Source organism: Schistocerca americana, chromosome 8, assembly GCF_021461395.2.
Source record: "Schistocerca americana isolate TAMUIC-IGC-003095 chromosome 8, iqSchAmer2.1, whole genome shotgun sequence".
Classification (NCBI taxonomy): Eukaryota; Metazoa; Arthropoda; class Insecta; order Orthoptera; family Acrididae; genus Schistocerca; species Schistocerca americana.
In genome coordinates, this window is record NC_060126.1 from 67,612,989 (window position 1) to 67,630,953 (window position 17,965).

At 43.7% G+C, this 17,965-nt stretch overlaps 1 protein-coding gene across 1 annotated transcript in view; it reads left to right on the forward strand.

Moving 5' to 3' along the window:
* Positions 1–17,965, forward strand: part of LOC124545532 (popeye domain-containing protein 3-like) — a 124,386-nt gene that overhangs the window by 39,851 nt on the left and 66,570 nt on the right. The window contains exon 4 of the mRNA XM_047124479.1: positions 11,622–11,753. Coding sequence (XP_046980435.1) covers positions 11,622–11,753 — 132 coding nt within the window. The remainder of the gene's footprint in view (positions 1–11,621; positions 11,754–17,965) is intronic.

Genomic DNA, 17,965 nt, shown 5'->3' on the forward strand with positions numbered 1-17,965 from the left:
CGTGGCTGTCCGTAAATGGCAAAAACTTAGTAATATGCACAGTGTGTTCACAAGTTCGTGTACTTAAGATGGAAAGCAGTGAACGTGTTCATATCGATAACTCGTTTTTAGCTGGTGTTTCTGCTAATAACGCCAAAAAAGTAAATGATAATATCGGGGATCATGCAAAGTGCAAATCACACATGAAGTGCGTACAAGTCATGAGTATAAAAGAAATGAAAAGTTTAGAAAAATGCGTGGGTTAAAGTGAAAAGTTGTGGGGAAAGCAGCATCAAGAAAAAGTAATCGCAACTGCTTCGTTGTTCAGATCTGCATGTGTAATAGCTAAACAGAAATTATCATTCAAATCGTATCCTGCAGTAATGGAACTACAAAAGCTTAATGGTTTATCAGTCGGTAATATGATTCATTCTGACCATGCATGCGGAAATATCATTATGTTAGTAGGAGAAGAAATGAAAAAGTATCTTGCTCACATCCTTGTAGAATTGGGTACAAACTTCAGTATCATGATGGATGAAAGTACAACGGTTTCCAATAAAACTTGTTTAATAATATATTTACGTTTGTCCTTTGAGGAAGTTGCTTGCAATTATTTTTTTTACATTGTTGAATTAGAAAGGGGGACAGGAGAATGCATTTTCAGCTCACTGTTAGCACCTCTCGAAAAGTATGGCATTACAAATGATGTACTAAAAAATCACCTTGTAGGTATCGCAACAGATGGTGCCTCAACAATGGTTGTACTTTACAAAGGCGTAGTCGCTCTACTGCTTATTCATTTACGTAAGGATTTGTATGAACCACAAAATGGAATTAGCTGTCCACGATGTTATGAATGATGTAGCAGATGTATACCATATTCAAGTTTTTTTAGATTCCTTATATTCTTTGTTTTCTCGAAGTCCCAAAAATCAGGGACTACTACAAGGTGATTTAAAAACAAGAATTATCCTCGCAGCTATTAAAACTAGGCCGTATTTTTCGCGTACGTTGGATTGCTTCCTCATTTAATATTGTTCAAGCTCTTCTTGAAAGTCACAGTTCTCTTGTCCATCTTTTTGAAAAACTGAGACATGATGGTTCCAGATCAACTCAGGAGAAATCTAAATTTCAAGGTTTACTGCAACATATCACAAAGTGGTTGCTTGTAATGGAGTTAGTTATGCTTTATGAGGCCCTAGAAGTTCTACAAGTATTATCACTCTTAATGCAGAACAGAAATTCTTCAGTCCTTAAAGCAAAACAGGAAATTGACGTGGCTATAAGAACTCTTGAAACACTGAAAACAAATGACTCGCCACGAATTAGGATGATAGTACAAGAGTTGGAGGAAAAGCGCACATTCAAAGGGGTATTAATTAAAGAACCATCTTGTGATGAATATAACAAATGGTTCAAATGGCTCTGAGCACTATGGGACTTAACTTCTAAGGGCATCAGTCCCCTAGAACTACTTAAACCTAACTAACCTAAGCACATCACACACATCCATGCCCGAGGCAGGATTCGAACCTGCGACCGTAGCGGCCGCGCGGTTCCAGTCTATAGCGGATGAATATAACAGATTTCAGACATTTCAGAAGAATTTTTTTTTTCAGTCTTTGGTAGACAATATAAAAAACCACTTTGAGGACCTCGATTTCTTTTCGGATGTAGCCGTATTAAATTCAAATACATGGCCTTCAGATGATTATGAACGTGTGTTTTATGGTGACATGTCAATTTCTCGCTTGTGTAATAAGGTGGATTTTAAATTACGCGAAAGCACGTGTGCGTCACTAGTTAAAGATTTTCGAATCTGTAAAGAAAATCCTCAACACATGCTCAATTCTGTGAAGGAACTTGTGAAAGCAGTCGAAGTTATACCTATACCTACGGCTGAATGTGAACGCGGATTTAGTGCCAAGAATTTAACACTGACTGATCACAGAAATCACTTACAGATTCCGACGCTTTCAAATCTACTTTTCATTTCAATAAATTGACCTCCGTTGCATTGCTTCGATGCAGAAAAATTTGCGGCAAGGTGGATCAAGTCTCAGCACCATAGCGCCCTTGACAAACCAACAGGCAAACCCTCGAATCTTCAGGAGCAGTCTCATTCATCTCGTCTCTTCAACTAAACTCTAAGTTAAAATTGACAATTATATACTGTAGTACTAGCTGAACCGGCCACACTTTGCTGTGGCTTTGTCATACTACGACGATTTAACAAATTAACATTCACTTATAATTTCTGGGTGTTAAAATTAAGCACAAAACAACACAAAAATTTTAATTTTACATTTTATTCATCTCATATTTTAGTATAGTTTGAGTATCGTATATTACATGAATCATTTACAAAGTTGTTAATTAACAACAAATAAAGATTTATTAATTTTACAAATGAGGTAAATAAACTCGGCATTACCCGGATGTCGCTACCTTCCCCTTATGTCCATCTCCTTCTTTTCCCACTCCCCATCTTCTCCTGCCTTTCTCTCTGTCCATCTGCTTCTCTCCTCTATCACCTCCTATCCCCTCCATCACTCTCCCCTTCGCTAAGGTCAATTCCGAGCATCGAAACATTGGTTGCAAAACCTAGCTGTGTCTTGTCCTTTGGTTTTCATTTCCGTTGTTAGCTGCATGTGCAAGTACCAAGTAGGCCGCCGCTGCGATCACTTTATCATCCATTACACTGCAGGACCGACACACGTGTGACACAAATTCTGTTGCTTTGGTATAAATTAACCTGCCGCATGCAACATACGCCGTAAGGTGTTGCCTGTTGTAGCGTGCTACGAGACGACGCACGCCACATTTCCGTAGCATACCACAATGTTGCAGGACGTCGCCCCAGCGTAAACGAGGCTTTAGAGCCAGGTCTGTATTGTATGGTGGATGAGATGTGTTCCGTACGAAACTAAAACCTGCAATCAGATCCAAACGTCTTGGGAAACTGTGAAGAGGTGTCATCCTGTAGCAAGATAACGCTCGCTCACTTTCTGCCAAACGGACAGCCGACGCAATGAAGGAGATGAGATTCGAGGTTCTGGAACATACAGTCCAGACCTGGCTCCAAGCGATTTTCACATGTTTGGATCCTTAACAGAAGCACTACAAGAAAGAAGATTTGAAAGTGATGAAGACTTCATTGCTGCGGTGCAAAATTGGTTACAGGTGTAACCGAAAAACGTATTTTCTGATGAAATAAAAAAAAAAAACCTCGTAAAAAGTCAGGAAAACTGCATTGAAGTCCAGGGAGGTTACGTAGAAAAATAACGCATGTTTCAGTTTTCTATCATCAGAATAAGTACAGCTTTTCACAAGTGTGCCTTTACTTTTTGAATTCCCATCGTCTAGCTGTATGTAGATGATTTTGTAAATAAGCTTTACCTATAATGTACTGTTAAAGATATAACAAGGGATGGCTTTTCTGATAGTGCATACGAGTGAATAGTGAGTGTCAGTATAATGTAAGTGTTAGCGAATTGGGATGTTATATTCTCCTCTTGTGGAAACAAATTTAAGTGATTTTATTCCTTTTTTAAGTAACCTTTAGATGCGTACATTTTGCCACCATGTTTGGTGTTTTTATGGGTTCCACTTTAATTAAAATTACAATAAAAGTAAATTTGGCAACTGAGGGTTTCGTGTATTTATTAGTTGCCGAGTGGATCCTAAGTTAAGTGCAGGAACATCTTCAAAGTAGCTTTAATATGTTACAAAATACGTAAATTTATACGCAGCAGACTTTTAAGCCAGGACAGACGGAGCCTGTAAATCCCATTCTGAAAAGATAAGATCACTTTAGTTGTAAGTTCTTTTTTTATAGGCAGGACTGGTTTCGCAGCATTTTAGCAATGAAATCATGTCGTGTTCCTATCGAGAAAAAGGAATGGTATGACCGAGGGTTCATTGGCAGCAATTTTCCCCTAGTTTGTGGACTTCAGACGTAAAATAACATAGAGGCTCACGGTATCATGCTATGTCTGACGTCCGCTACCTAGCGAAAGGTTTATGACGATGGGCCATGGGTCTTCCCGCTCTCTTTTCTCGATCGGAACATGATTTTATTACACATGATTATGCACCTAAATGCTGCGAAATTGGTCATGCCTGTAAATAAAGAGTTACAGCTAAAGCGATCTTATCTTTATACAACATAAATCTGTGGAACTAAAAATATTTACATGTGCTGCACAAAAGACAATCTCAAGTCTGACAAGAACAAAAACATTAGAAAATTTCGGAAGCTGCTTATGCGCACTCCTCATTGTTATTCTAATATTGGTCACTAGATTGAAACACGGAAACATTATGCGTCGCTAGGTACAGTATCGTCAAGGTTCAACATTTCCGCCTACAATATCGTAACATTTTCAGTATTGTACCTCACCCTTTGCGAGTTCCACTAGTATAAATGAGCGTTGGGGATGAACATGTTGACTAAATGTCTCCTACCGCAGATACAACTGGGGCACGAACACACAGCCGCACTCAACTTTTCGACAGAATGCAGCGTAGCCGTCTTTCGAGACAGTGTTGTTACTTCACAAGCAGTTCGACTACACAAGATTATCCGGTATGTGAGGCGTACAGGTTTTACGTGGGACAGCCTGTACCTGCAGCATTTTACACAGTTGATCTTTCGCGTAGTCCCTGCCGGCTACAAGCTTTTATTGGAAACAAAACTCGTAATCTGCAACACACCTTGTAGCTAATGTTTGTGTTCAAATAACGGTAACTGCAACCCCATTGCAATACCTGAAAGAATTCTGTGTGTGGGGTTTGGGCCCGTGCCATAGATTTTTCGTGAAACTTTCAGGTGAAATCGTGACAAGTGTTTCTTGTTAATTTTTAATTTAATTACGATTATCCTTAATACTGAGCTATTCAGAAAGAAGGGGCAGATTTCAAACATTGCTTCCAAACTACGAAAGACAGAAACACAATTCCAACATTTCTGGAAATAGAAAAGTTTAAATTTTTATGCGTTCAATGTGAACACCATGTGTTTCTAGACATATATCAAACCGGTGGCTCATTTCATGCCACACACGAAGCAGCTGGTCTCTCGTCGAATTCACCGCCTCAACAATGCGATGTCACACACTTTCAAGAGGACCAGGCATTGGGGGGTAAAAGCGCGGTCTTTTACACAACCCCACAGATAAAAGTCACAAGAATGAGATTTTCACTCTGCAGCGGAGTGTGCGCTGATATGAAGCTTCCTGGCAGATTAAAACTGTGTGCCGGACCGAGACTCCGCTGCAGAGTGAATATCTCGTTCTGGAAACATCCCCCAGGCTGTGGCTAAGCCATGTCTCCGCACCATCCTTTCTTTCAGGAGTGCTAGTTCTGCAGGTTCAGAGAAGAGCTTCTGTAAAGTTTGGAAGGTAGGAGGCGAGGTACTGGCAAAAGTAAAGCTGTGAGGACGGGGCGTGAGTCGTGCTTGGGTAGCTCAGTTGATAGAGCAGTTGGCCGCGAAAGGCAAAGGTCCTGAGTTCCAGTCTCGGTCCGGCACACAGTTTTAGTCTGCCAGGAAGTTTCAAAAGGCACAAGGTCTGAGATATGGAGTTGTGGGAGGCCATCTTCTGCTCCTCCTCTTCCAATCCGACGTCCTGGAATAGTGTCATTTAGAAAAATGAGGCGAGATACCATCTTGTATGAACATCAAGTCATCTGAATCGTCTTCAAGTTGAGTAAATAACCAGTTTTGAAGTATGTTTAGATAGGTTAGTCCTGTCATATTGTTCTCCATGAGGAAGAAAGCGACAGCCCCAATACGGCCGTGATTGGAACGCGTACCCGGATTGTCCACATTTTAAACTGTTGTCTGTTCAGGAACGTTGGAGTTATGATGCTACCTTCTGTAATTGGGAAGATATAATTATCTGAAATTTTTTCCTTCTTTTTGAGTATCTCTGTACAGTGTTTACAGGTCACGTAGCCGTTTGGATTGTCGCTGGCCGCCGTTATAAGCGCGGCGGGCCAGTCACGTGATCGCTGTGCGCCCTTTCTTCATTTCCTTTGCGACGTTGCAGTAACTCTCGCAGTAGCTCGGTAATTACTTTTTAGGCTTCTTGAATTTCTTTTGTGACGAGCTTTACTCTGACAACCGTTTAAAAAATTCCGAGCATATTTACGGCTCACATGACGCGACGTCCTTAATTACACTGACGGAAAAAAATCGCAACACCCAAAAGTAATTACTGTAGAATAATGAAAATTATTGCGTTGATGTCTCTAGGTAATATACAAAAATGATTAACATCTTCAAATTTTGTAGCTTGTTGTCCTCAGTTGCATGTAATATTACGGTATGTTCATAATTTTTACTTTTGGACCGTCTAACTGCAACTGAATGAAACACTATTTTCGTGATATTCGCGTCACCTTTATTCTTTGCAAGGCATCTTCAGTGGCTTGGAATATGTACATATTTTTACTATTTAATTTACGTATATAATACTTTTTGCGTGTGTATGAAATCGTATTTGTTTTGCTACGATTTCTTTGTTGTGCGTGCTTGCTTCTGTCTGTGTGTGTGTGTGTGTGTGTGTGTGTGTGTGATCAGAAGGCAGGAGGAGAGAGAGAGAGAGAGGGGGGGGGGAGACAGAGAGAGGAAGATATGTATTTATTGTAATGTGACTGCATGTGCAAGTGGGATGATTTTTATCTTATCATTTATTTTATTAAGTGTAGTAGGGAGTCTGTACTGATGTGTGTTTGCTCATTTATCAGTTGTTTGTCTTCAGCAATGGCTTCCTGGATGTGGAAGTTTTTTTGCATTTGTATAAGATATTTGTCATTGTTGTTTATTCTGATTATTTTCATATCTTTTTCAATGTTTGTAGGATGGTGGTTACGGCATTTCAAGTGCTATGCAAACGCGGAGTGGCTTGTTTTATTATTCCAACACCTGATGTGTTTTTTGTAACGTGCATTAAAATTCCTACATATCATGCCTATCTATATTGAGTCACAAGTTTCACATTCTTGATCCTCGGAATTTATCCCTCACACACACACACACACACACACACACACACATACACACATACATTCACACTCAAACAAATCACAGATATCCGTAAGATTACACTGGAAAGTTGGCAGTAACTTCGATGTTTGGCAATAACATATGACAGTCGGTAACACAAACCAAAACATAGTTCCTAGTGCTGTGAAGTTTGGAAAACAAAAATCGAAATGGTAATTATAAGAAGAAGAATAGTGGCAAAAATGGAACAAAATCACAACACGTCTTGATCGCAACATTTTATTTTTATTGGAGTGATCGGTTTCGATTCTATTTAAGAACCATCTTCAGACTCCAGAATGGTGGGTGGACTCCGTGGTGCAAGTTGTGCCGACCCTCGACGCTGGAATAACTGATCAGTGTTTTCAAAAATTTTATCGTCCAAGGAACCTGCAAGTAGAATTTAAAATATTAGTACATCATAGAAAAACTAACCACTAGAACCCTTTATAACCTATATATACATGGTTCCAAAACGAAAAACTAATTAGTAAAAATATGTACATATTCCAGGCCACTGAGGGTGCACTGAAAAGATTAAAGGCAAAACGCACACGGCACGGAAACTGTGTTTCATTCAATTGTAGTTAGACCATTTAAAATTATCATACTGTAACAAGTGATTAATATTGCTACATCACAGGTTAATACAAGTGCAAGATAAGCCACTGCGAATGTGAAATGCTGATACATTAACAAGCTTTGTCACCCCCAGAATGTTGAGTGCAAGCAAACGTGGATGCATGTGCCGGATGGTGGATTGTGGGATGCAGTTCCGTGCCAGTTGCACTTCGTCAGTCAACACAGCGATGGTTAATGCTGTTTGTAGATGACGCTGGAGTTGTCGTCTGACGGGACCCCATATGTGCTCGACTGGAAAGAGATGTGGTGATTGAGCAGGCGAAGGCATCATGTTGACACTCTATAGAGCATGTTGGATTATGTGGACGAGCGTTACCCTGTTGGAAAACACGTCCTGGGATACTGTTCATGAATGGCAGTACAACCGGTGGTATCACCAGACTGACGTACAAGTTTGCAGTCGGGGTGCGAGGGACATCCACGTGAGCGCTTCTGACCCATACTTGGTCATCACTGACACCGATTCGTAACCAGCTTTCGTCAGAAGACGTAACAGACCTCCATTCTTCCGTCCAGAGAGCTGTTGCTTGACACCACTAAGTCGGAAATGGTGGTAGTTTGGGGTGAGTGGAATGCATGCTGCAGGGGCTCTGGCTCGGAGCTGGCCATGAAATAACCGATTCGTAACAGTTCTTTGTGCCACTGTGATGCTAAGTGCTGCTCAAAATGGTGCTGCAGATGCAGTACGAAGCGCCAGGTCCGTACACCGAATACGATGGTCTTCCCTCTCGACATTGCCACATGGCCATCCGACTCCAGTCTTCTTGTGACCGTACATTCTCGTGACCACTGCTACCAACAATCACATAGAATGGCTACACTCCCACTACATCTTTCTGCAGTATCGCGGGAGAAACATCCAGCTTATCGTAGCCCTATTACACAGCCTCTTTCAAACGGAGTGAGGTGTTGATAGTGGTGTCTTTGTTCGCCTTAAAGGCGTTCTTGACCAACATCAACTCACCACGTCCAATCTCAAAAGCAACTAAGGCTCACGATCTTTACAGCGTGTACTTGAAAGAAACATGATTTGCATCGTCTTGGTGAAAGTACTAGCGCCGCTCTTATAGGACTGGCACGAAATTTAAATAGACATCGTCCTTCAGGCGTAGGAACACACCTATCAGCTTTCATTTATGTCACACAATTCTTTCTTAGTGTCCCCTTTATGTGTGCTGAAGTCTTTTTCTCAAAATACAAAAATTATTCCGGTATAGTAAGGTTCTTTTCAAAACGTGAAAAACTGGTCGGAGGTACAACATGATCATGTTCACAGGAACAAATATTCTATTCAAATTTAAAACAGTTGCAGCCGAGAAACTCTTGCCCATACTGTATTTTTTTACTATAAACCAAAGTCAGTAAGTGAAATCAAACTACGAAGAATTGTTCTCAAAAACCAGTTACAAGTTAACATCTTGGAACAGAAGCTATTGACAATTAATAAAAATTTTCATTTTCAAGACAGGCGAAATCGTTAAGACATTGTAGAAACACAGTTCATTTGCAAATATCACGTATTCAGTCGTAGAAAAGGCCTTTAGTTTCAAGGTACAAGATGGTGCACGAATAGCAAAATACGGTTTAAGCATCCACAAGTTATGTAACTAATTTTAGACAGAATTTTACTCACCATAAAGCCCTATTACTGTAGAAGTAACAATTTCCTTCAAACAGTTTTTATGTATTGAACGGCACTTAAATATATAGAGCTCTTAATATTTACATACGCTGCACAAAACACAACCTCATGTCTCACAACGCAAAAAACAGTATAAAATGCCAGAAACTGCTTATGGCGGTCTGTATTGCGCCTTCCTTTATGTGATTATAAAACCTCTTACCAGACTGAAGCACCAACCAGGAAACACCATGTTTTCCTAGGTACACTATCCTCTAAATCCAACATTTTCTCCTCCATTTTGAGAAATGAAATGATCGGCAACATGCCCCAATTTACGCTCTACGTTTATAGTAAAGAAGAAAGCGATCGTAAGGTGTGGGAATAAGTTCAGCTCAGTCAGCGAATATATTGAGAAATTGCTCAGCAACTGTAACACTTCCAATTCATATTCAAACAAGTACGTTTCCTTTCTTTGTCGAGAGCTTCGTAATACTCTATCACATTGCTCCCCCAACAGTGACCCACACATCCCTTCAAGACTTCACGGTGTGATGTGCTGCTCACTACAAGCAGCCTTGCCTTCCGTCCTGACAGGTAGGTGGGTGAACGAAGGACTTTCCGCTGTGGAAGTGGACAGTTGTGCTGCCATGATCCATGGCTAGCTGATGGGGGTAGTCACCAGCCATCGCTTTCAGAGTTCGCTGTGGAGTTCCTACGGCATTGTTTTCTATGTCGCTCAGTCGCTCATCAGAAGCACACACACACACACACACACACACACACACACACACACACACACACACACACACACACATGACCAGTGTTTGCATCTCAAATGCTGTTCTTTGTGTGGACAGTGGCTGTTTGGGCAAACGTAGGGTTGAAATCGGTAGTCATTCACAATGTAAGTTCTACAAAAAAAAAAAAAAAAAGAAAGCCATCACGAAGAAATCATCCGAATGGGACGGAAATCGGTAGTTGTGATGTACATGTATAGGCAAACAAATGATTACAATTTCAGAAAAATTGGATGATTTATCGAAGAGAAAGAGCTTCACAAACTGAGCGTTGAGTAAGTTAGTAACGTGTTGGTCCACCTCTGACACTTACGAAAGCAGATCCTCGGCTTGGCATTCATTGATAGAGTTGCTGGATATCGTGCCAAATGCAGTCCAACTGGCGCGTTAGAACGACAAAATCGCGAGCTGGTTGGACGGTCCTGCCCATAATACTCCAAACCTTCTCAACTGGGGAGAGGTCGGACGACTTTCCTCGCCAAGATAGGATTTGGGAAGCACGAACACAAACACAAACACAAGCAGCACAACCTCTCGCTGTGCGCGGGCGGGCGCTATCTTGCTGAAGTGTAGGCCTAGGACGGACTGCCGTGAAGCGCTAAAGCAACGGGCCATCCAGAGGTGGAGCAGCGCGTTACTGACTTGCTCAATTTGTCAACTTCTTCCTCGTGACTAAATCATCCGATCTTTCAGAAACTGTAATCATTTGTTTGTCTATACATGTACAAACCGATTTCTGTCCCATTCGAAGAAGTCCTTGGTGGTTCGGTGGTTCGTCGTTTCCTTCTTTCTTTTCTCTCTCTCTTTTTTGTTTTGTTTTTTTGGAATTAATCAGTCAACTCAAACAAATAAACTCACACAACCGACACTCACAGCAAACGGCGTACAATTACTGCCTACTTGTCAGTGGCCGACTGACCCTGTACACAACTTGGGCCACCGTTATATATGCCACCTTGCCACCTCTTCAAGACAAAATCCAGAAAGAAAAAGCACCGCTCATAAATTTTTTGATTGGTATAAAAACAGTTTAATTTTGTGGCATAAATGCAATGTAGTTTTGCAGCATTTCCCTGAATACACCAAGTAGCTTATATGAGTTTAACATCCATAAAAATAATAATGTTTTTTACGAGCCGATGTACAATATGATTTTGACTTCTGTCCCACCTCGCTAGCAGCTGAAGGACGTTGTGAATATCGTCTTGGAAACTCAACTGCCATGATGTTGTATGACAATACTGGTAGCCGAGGTGCAGAACAGTTTGACCCTGACGGGAATTACGTAGAGGTCACCGTATCAGCATCAGATTCAAAGTGTACACATGTAAATTTTGCATGCAGCTGCGAGTGCAGTGTGCAAAAAATGCACGGCAAACGAGGACGAATAAATTGCTGTTATAGCCTACAAAGGCGGGGGTGAGGACCTGAGGCGAGTCCCCAAGGCCAGTGTAAAATTGTCTCGAGGCGTTCGTTACTCGATCCCTCGATCCACGTGCTCCAGTAGCTCGTTTGAACGCTGTTGCAGGTGTCGCGACTCCAGTTCAAGAAGATGGTGAGCGCCGAATTCGCCCAGATCATGTCGCTGCACGCCGGCGAGGCGTACGCCATGCAGAACATCACGCGGACCGACCGCCTGGGACTGCTGCTCTCTGGAAAGGTGAGCCGTCGCCTGCACCAGTTAGGACAAGACCTACCAGGCGTGCGTGCAGACTAGCTGGAGCTGCTGCTGTCCGGAAAGGTGAGGCGTATCTCAGCTCCTGAAGGAGGACTGCAGAACATCACGCATGTAGACCAACTGAAACCACTGCTGTGTGCCAAGGTAAGGCATCAGATACGTCTCATCTTACGTCTGTAACTTACGCTGGAATGCAATTTGGATGTAGGTCTATGCTGTCGCACAGAAAGGTGAGGCATCTATTGCCCCATTCCTCAGGTCTCCAACTCACGGTGTGGTTGTTGTTGTTTTCTTCAGTCCGAACACTGGCTTGAAGTACGTCTCCATTCTACTTTATTCTCTGCAAGCCTCTTCATCTCCGAATAACTACTGCAGTCTGCATCCTTCTGAATTTCCTTACTGTATTTATCTCTTGGTCACGCTCTACGATTTTTACTCTCACACTTCCCTCCACTATTAAGCTGGTGATCCCTTGATGTCTCAGTGTGTGTCCTATCAGTCCAGATGTGCCACAAATTTCTTTTCTCCCCAATTCTGTTCACTTTCTCCTCATTAATTACAAGTTATACACATCTAATGTTCAACATTTTTCTTCTGTAGCACCATGTTCCGACAGTTTATGTTCTCTTCTTGTCTAAACTGCTTATCGTCCGTGTTTCTCTGTCATACGCGGCTACACTCTGTACAATTACTTTCACAAAAAGTTCCTGACACTTGGATCTATATTTGAAATTAACCAACTTCTCTTCTCCAGAAACGTTTTTCTTGTCGTTATCATTCTATATTTTATATCCTCAACTTCGGCCATCAGTAGTTATTTTACTGTCCGATTAGCAGAACTCATCTACCATCTTGGGTCTAGTTTCCTAATCCAATTCCCTCAGCATCATCCGATTTAATTCGTCTACGTGCCAGTATCCTTGATTTACTTTGCTGATTTTCATCTTATCTCCTCTTTTCAACACTTATTAGTGCTTTTCTGTCTCTGACAGACCTACAACATTATCGGCAAACCTCAAAGGTTTTATTTCTTCGCCCTGCACTTTAATTCCTACTCCAGAATTTTCTTTGCTCTCACTTACTGCTTCATCAGTATATAGATTGAATAACATCAGGGATAGGCTACAGCCCTGTCTCACTCCCTTCTCAACCACTGCTTCCCTTTCATGTCCCTCGACTCTTACGACTGCACTTTCCTTTCTGTAGTTGTGAATAGCCTTTCGCTCCCTGTATGTTACCTCTGATACCTTCAGAACTCCGAAGAGAGTATTGAAATGCCTGGGGTAGCAGGACAGAACGGATTAGTTTGTGGAAAGGGGCCAAAATGAGTTCCTGTCCGTTGCACTCAACACACAAACTTTATTTATCAACACACAATATTACAACAAGGATCCAAAACACTCAAAACTTTAATCGACCTCCTTTGATTAACTTCAGATCGGCTGAAGGCCACATTCAAAATCCAAGACACAAGGCTTAAGCAAATTGAAATACAAGGTTCTTCTGGAGTTTTCACCCAAGAATTTTTCTAAATGTTCAATCTAATCGGCGGAATGCCTTAGCAATTTAATTGTAATGGAACTGGGCTGGAGGTCGCATATTAAGCAATAAGAGGAGTTTCAATCAAAAGACAGAAGGCTTTATCTTAAAACATTTCATGCAAATTGGCCTGAAGGCCCCATCTTATACCTTAAGGGCAAGAGAAGAGGATTAATTTAAGAGATATTAAAACTCGGCTGAAGGCCGCTCATCAACAAAAAATTTAACGGTTTAGGCCCTAGACGAAGAGTTTCTATTTTAAAGGGCAGAAGGCCATATGTTAAAACATTTCATACAAAATAAAGAATAACAATCTCATGGCTTAAGGGCAAGACAAGGACATTAACTTAAGAGATATTAATACTCGGCTGAAGGCCACATATTAACAAAATATATTTAACGGCTTACGGCCTAGAAACAGTTTCAATCTAAAAGGCAGAAGGCCTTAAAATCTCTCCAGTAAAATTCGGCTGAAGGTCCCATATAAAAATATAACAATCTTATGCCTTAAGGGCAAGACAAGAACATTAATTTAAGAGAAATTGATAATCTGCTGGAAGCCACACATCAACCAAATAACTAAAATCCAAACATGGACACAAGGAACAGTGCTCAGAAGTTTCGAAGGGTCGGCCTGGGATTGTAACACTAATGCCCGTTTAGGTGAGACAGGCAGCCTGTCCAACGACTTCTCAATCTGGAGGTAGCCCAACCGACATACAGCCGACCGACCAACCAACCAAATCAGTTCCGCTCCATGCAACCAGCAAAACGACCACAAGATTTCAATACACGACATACAGAATGTTGGCGCCCACAACGACCAAAAACACCTCAGCTGGACAGCAAGAACACGACAAGGAAAATACACTGCCTAAAATTACGTCAACGACTAGGGCAGGTAACTGGAACGTCAACGGCCACAAGGGAGAAGATACCGCTGGTCAACTTCAATAATAGGGAATAAATTAAGTTAAATTTCACAGGAAGGCGTTTGGAATCTTAGCCGACTAAAATACACACACGTTGTTGCTCGTGAGAATGTCCCAAAGCCGACAACCAGCATCCAATGAAGAAATGTAAACAGTTGAGGATCGCTAGTAAATTGAGGACTCAACTTTCATATCCAAGGTCGGTGGGCGACGAACTTCGTAGCACACGCAAGCGGCACCTCACACTCCAACCATGCGTGCACGCCGCCAGCGGCTCCAGCCCGCGCGCCGGGGGCTTGCTTGCTGCCCTACGCCAACCGACCGACTGGACTGCTGGTCTGGTGCCCTACGCCAACCGATCGACTGGACTGCTGGTCCGTCCGCGACAGCTGCTCCGTCGCGACTGCACTGCTGGTGCGTCTCCCACTGCTGCTGCTGCTGCTGCTGCTGCTGCTGGAAAACACTGGCAACACCTGCCAGGTGTGTGGGCAGTGTAAGCAGCGCAGCTGCTGTTCCTGCACTAACCTCAGGGTTGAACTGAGTGGCCTCTCTGTTTGAGCTACCCTGAGGGAGCCTCTGTGACCGTGGAGACGCTCTAAGTGGCGTTATCGACACCGCGGGAGTTAGGCTACTCCCGCAGGAGGTCGGGCCAACGTGTTGTCGGCCTGTGGTGGACCTGGCGGCTTAGCCCACGAATCAGGCAACTGCCAGAGTGTTCTGCAGTGCCGGAAGCGATCCCGCAGTAGCGGGACGCCTGCTTCCTCGTGAAGCAGCCTCGTTGGGTAGCGAGGCGGCTTGTGGAGGGAAAGGCGCAGCGCCCTGTTTTGGACGCCCTTTCGAAACTTCTGAGCACTGTTCCCTGTGTGTTATGTAGTAATTTCCCTGTTGGATTTTAGTTATTTGGTTGATGTGTGGCTTCCAGCCGAGTATCAATTTCTCTTAAATTAATTTTCTTGCCTTGCCCTTAAGGCATGAGATTGTTATATTTTTACATGGGGCCTTAAGCCGAATTTTACTGGAGACATTTTAAGGGGACACAGTCGCGAGGGAACTCCCATAAGGAATCAATGCTAAAACGAGCAAATGTCAGGTACACTTTCTGAAGTAACTACTGGAGATAAAGATCTGAAACTTTTACAGTGTACAGCTGAAACATCATTCTCAAATCAAATAAAAATGGTTAATGTATTTTATATATATTACATGAGTAATCTTTTTTTGTTCTATAAGACAAAAAATTAAAACTTTTCAAAACACCTTGGAGCTTGTAAATCTGTTCTTTTTATCACTACTTGTCTATTTTTATCTAATTAATAATCGTTGTATTAACAAGAGATACTGTAAGTCTGATGTCTGTAGCAGTCATAGTTTTTGAGAAAAGTGTACCAGAACGTCAAAAAATGTAGTTTTGAGAAAAAGGGTATTAAAGTTTTACATGCAAGAAAGTAATGTACAATGTCATACAGACACACTTTCAAAACATTCCAGGGCTATACTGTGGCTCAGCTTCTTGATCTTTATCTTCTTTTCTTTGATCTTCTGGCTATCCTGGCCTCATTGGTAGCATTTCCTGCGGAAATATCAGTATAACGGATACGGTCCATGTCGATATTTTTCAGTCCCCTTTCAGTATTGATACCATCCTTTGTTCCCAAGAGTCTTAATACATCAGTCTTCTTTGACACACCAGCATTGAAGCACATCACTGCATCATGAACACCAAATTTCAGTGTTTCTTTTCTAACGAAAACAGTTTTTGGTAGCCTTGTCCAAATGACAGAATTCAAACTTTCATTTGGGTTTTGAGTTTTTCCATGGAGACACTTTTTCAAGAGCTCTTGTTGGCTAAGGTCTCTGAAAATGGGTTTCACAGCTAGCAGGATTTTTTTCTGGAATTGAATGTTTGTGCTTATAGCTGGAAGATGTAGGTGGGTTGTTGAATTTGTATCAGCTGTCAGGTCCCCGTGGGCAAAGGTTATGTTTTGGTTCCTCATCTGTTGAAATTTTATGAAACAATATAGCCCAGATGGCTCTCCTCATTGCTTCTACAGTGTTGCAGTTATTTATAATGGCCATAGGACAATAAGTCTGGATCCTGTCTATTTTAGCCTTTGTCAGGCCCCCTTTACCACCTAACTTTTTCTCCTTACATATCTTTAGAAGTCGTGATCCCATTCTTTTTTATACATGTCCTATACATTCCAGTTTATTAATTTTGACTCTAGGCCCCATCACACCCGAGCTGGAGGCGACGGCGCATCTCGGCCGCGTTCGTGCTACGGGTGAACAACGCCGTGTCGTCAGCATAAAGTGCTAACTCCATGCGTGCCACCAGCGGAGCGTCGGCTGTGTAGAGGGAGTACAGCAGGGGGCCGAGAACCGACCCCTGCGGCACTCCCGCGCGAATCTGCCGATCGGTGGAGTCTCCGTCTGCTCGGACGTGGAATGTTCGTCCCGAGAGATAGGAGCGCAGCAGGGCCACGTGTGACGTCGGTACCCCGTGTACAAAAAGTTTATACGTGAGGCCGTCATGCCACACGCAGTCGAAGGCCTCGGAGACGTCGAGAAGCACCGCCCCGAGGTACTCCCGCTTCTCCAGCGCTCGCATTGCCTGCTCCACGAGGCGCAACAGCTGCTGGGTGGTCGAATGGCCGCTCCGGAACCCGAACTGCTCCTCAGGGATGAGCTGATGGTCCGTGACGTGGCGTAGCAGCCACCCCACCTGCAGCCTCTCAAAAACTTTTGAGAGGGACAGGAGCAGGCTGATCGGGCGGTAATTCGCTGCCTGGCGGGGGTCTTTCCCGCTCTTAGGAATGGCAACCACTTCCGCGTGTTTCCACGCGGAAAGGAAGGTCCCAGAGCGGAGTATGCTACTGAAGATGGCCGCCAGAGTCTGGTGTACCTCCAGCGGCAGCATCGTCAACAGGCAGTTGGTAACTCCGTCCGAGCCACCCGCCTTGGGATTGAGGCGACAGGGCTGCAAGTCGACTTCCTCCACCGATATCTCTTCGATCTCGTCGTTTTCGTCCCGCGCAGCGATGAAAACCAGCAACTGGTCCTCCACTAGGCGGACGTGGTCGACATCAACCACGCCCTCGGCGGGTTGAAAATTGTCTGCAAACGTGTCGGAGAGGACGCTGGCCTTTGCTTCGGGCTCGCAGACAACGTTTGCACCCACTTGGAGAGGAGGAATGCGCTGGTGTCGACGAAGGAAGCATCTGGCGGTCCGCCATGCGCTGCTGTCCGTCGTCGTGAGGGTGGCAACAAGGCCCGCCAAGTCCCGGTTTCTGTGCTCGTCGACGGCGGCCCGAATCTCGTGCCGCGCCCTGCTGAGGCGGCGTCTCGTCTCCAGCCGCGTGAGCTGCCACTCCCGAAAGAGGCGATTCTTGTGGGTGATCGCCTCCAGGATATGCGGCGGGAGTTGGCGCGACGTCTCTCGCGGCCGTCCTGGCCGCCTGGGAGTAGCCACCACCGCGGCTGCGAGTGTGTGGCGCGTGAAAAAGGCCAACGCCCCGCCGGCTCCTCCCACGTCCGGATCAGGCGCTCCCTCGAGGCGGTCTAAGACCTCTGCCCGGGAACGGGCCTCATCGATGCCGCGGAAGATGCGGCAGGCAGCCGGCAAGGACGCGCCGATGGCATCCGTCTTGAAGACGACTGGGAGGGGATCAGGGCGCATCGGACGGTGGCAGACATGAAGTGCCCGACACCTTTCAGTACAGCGAT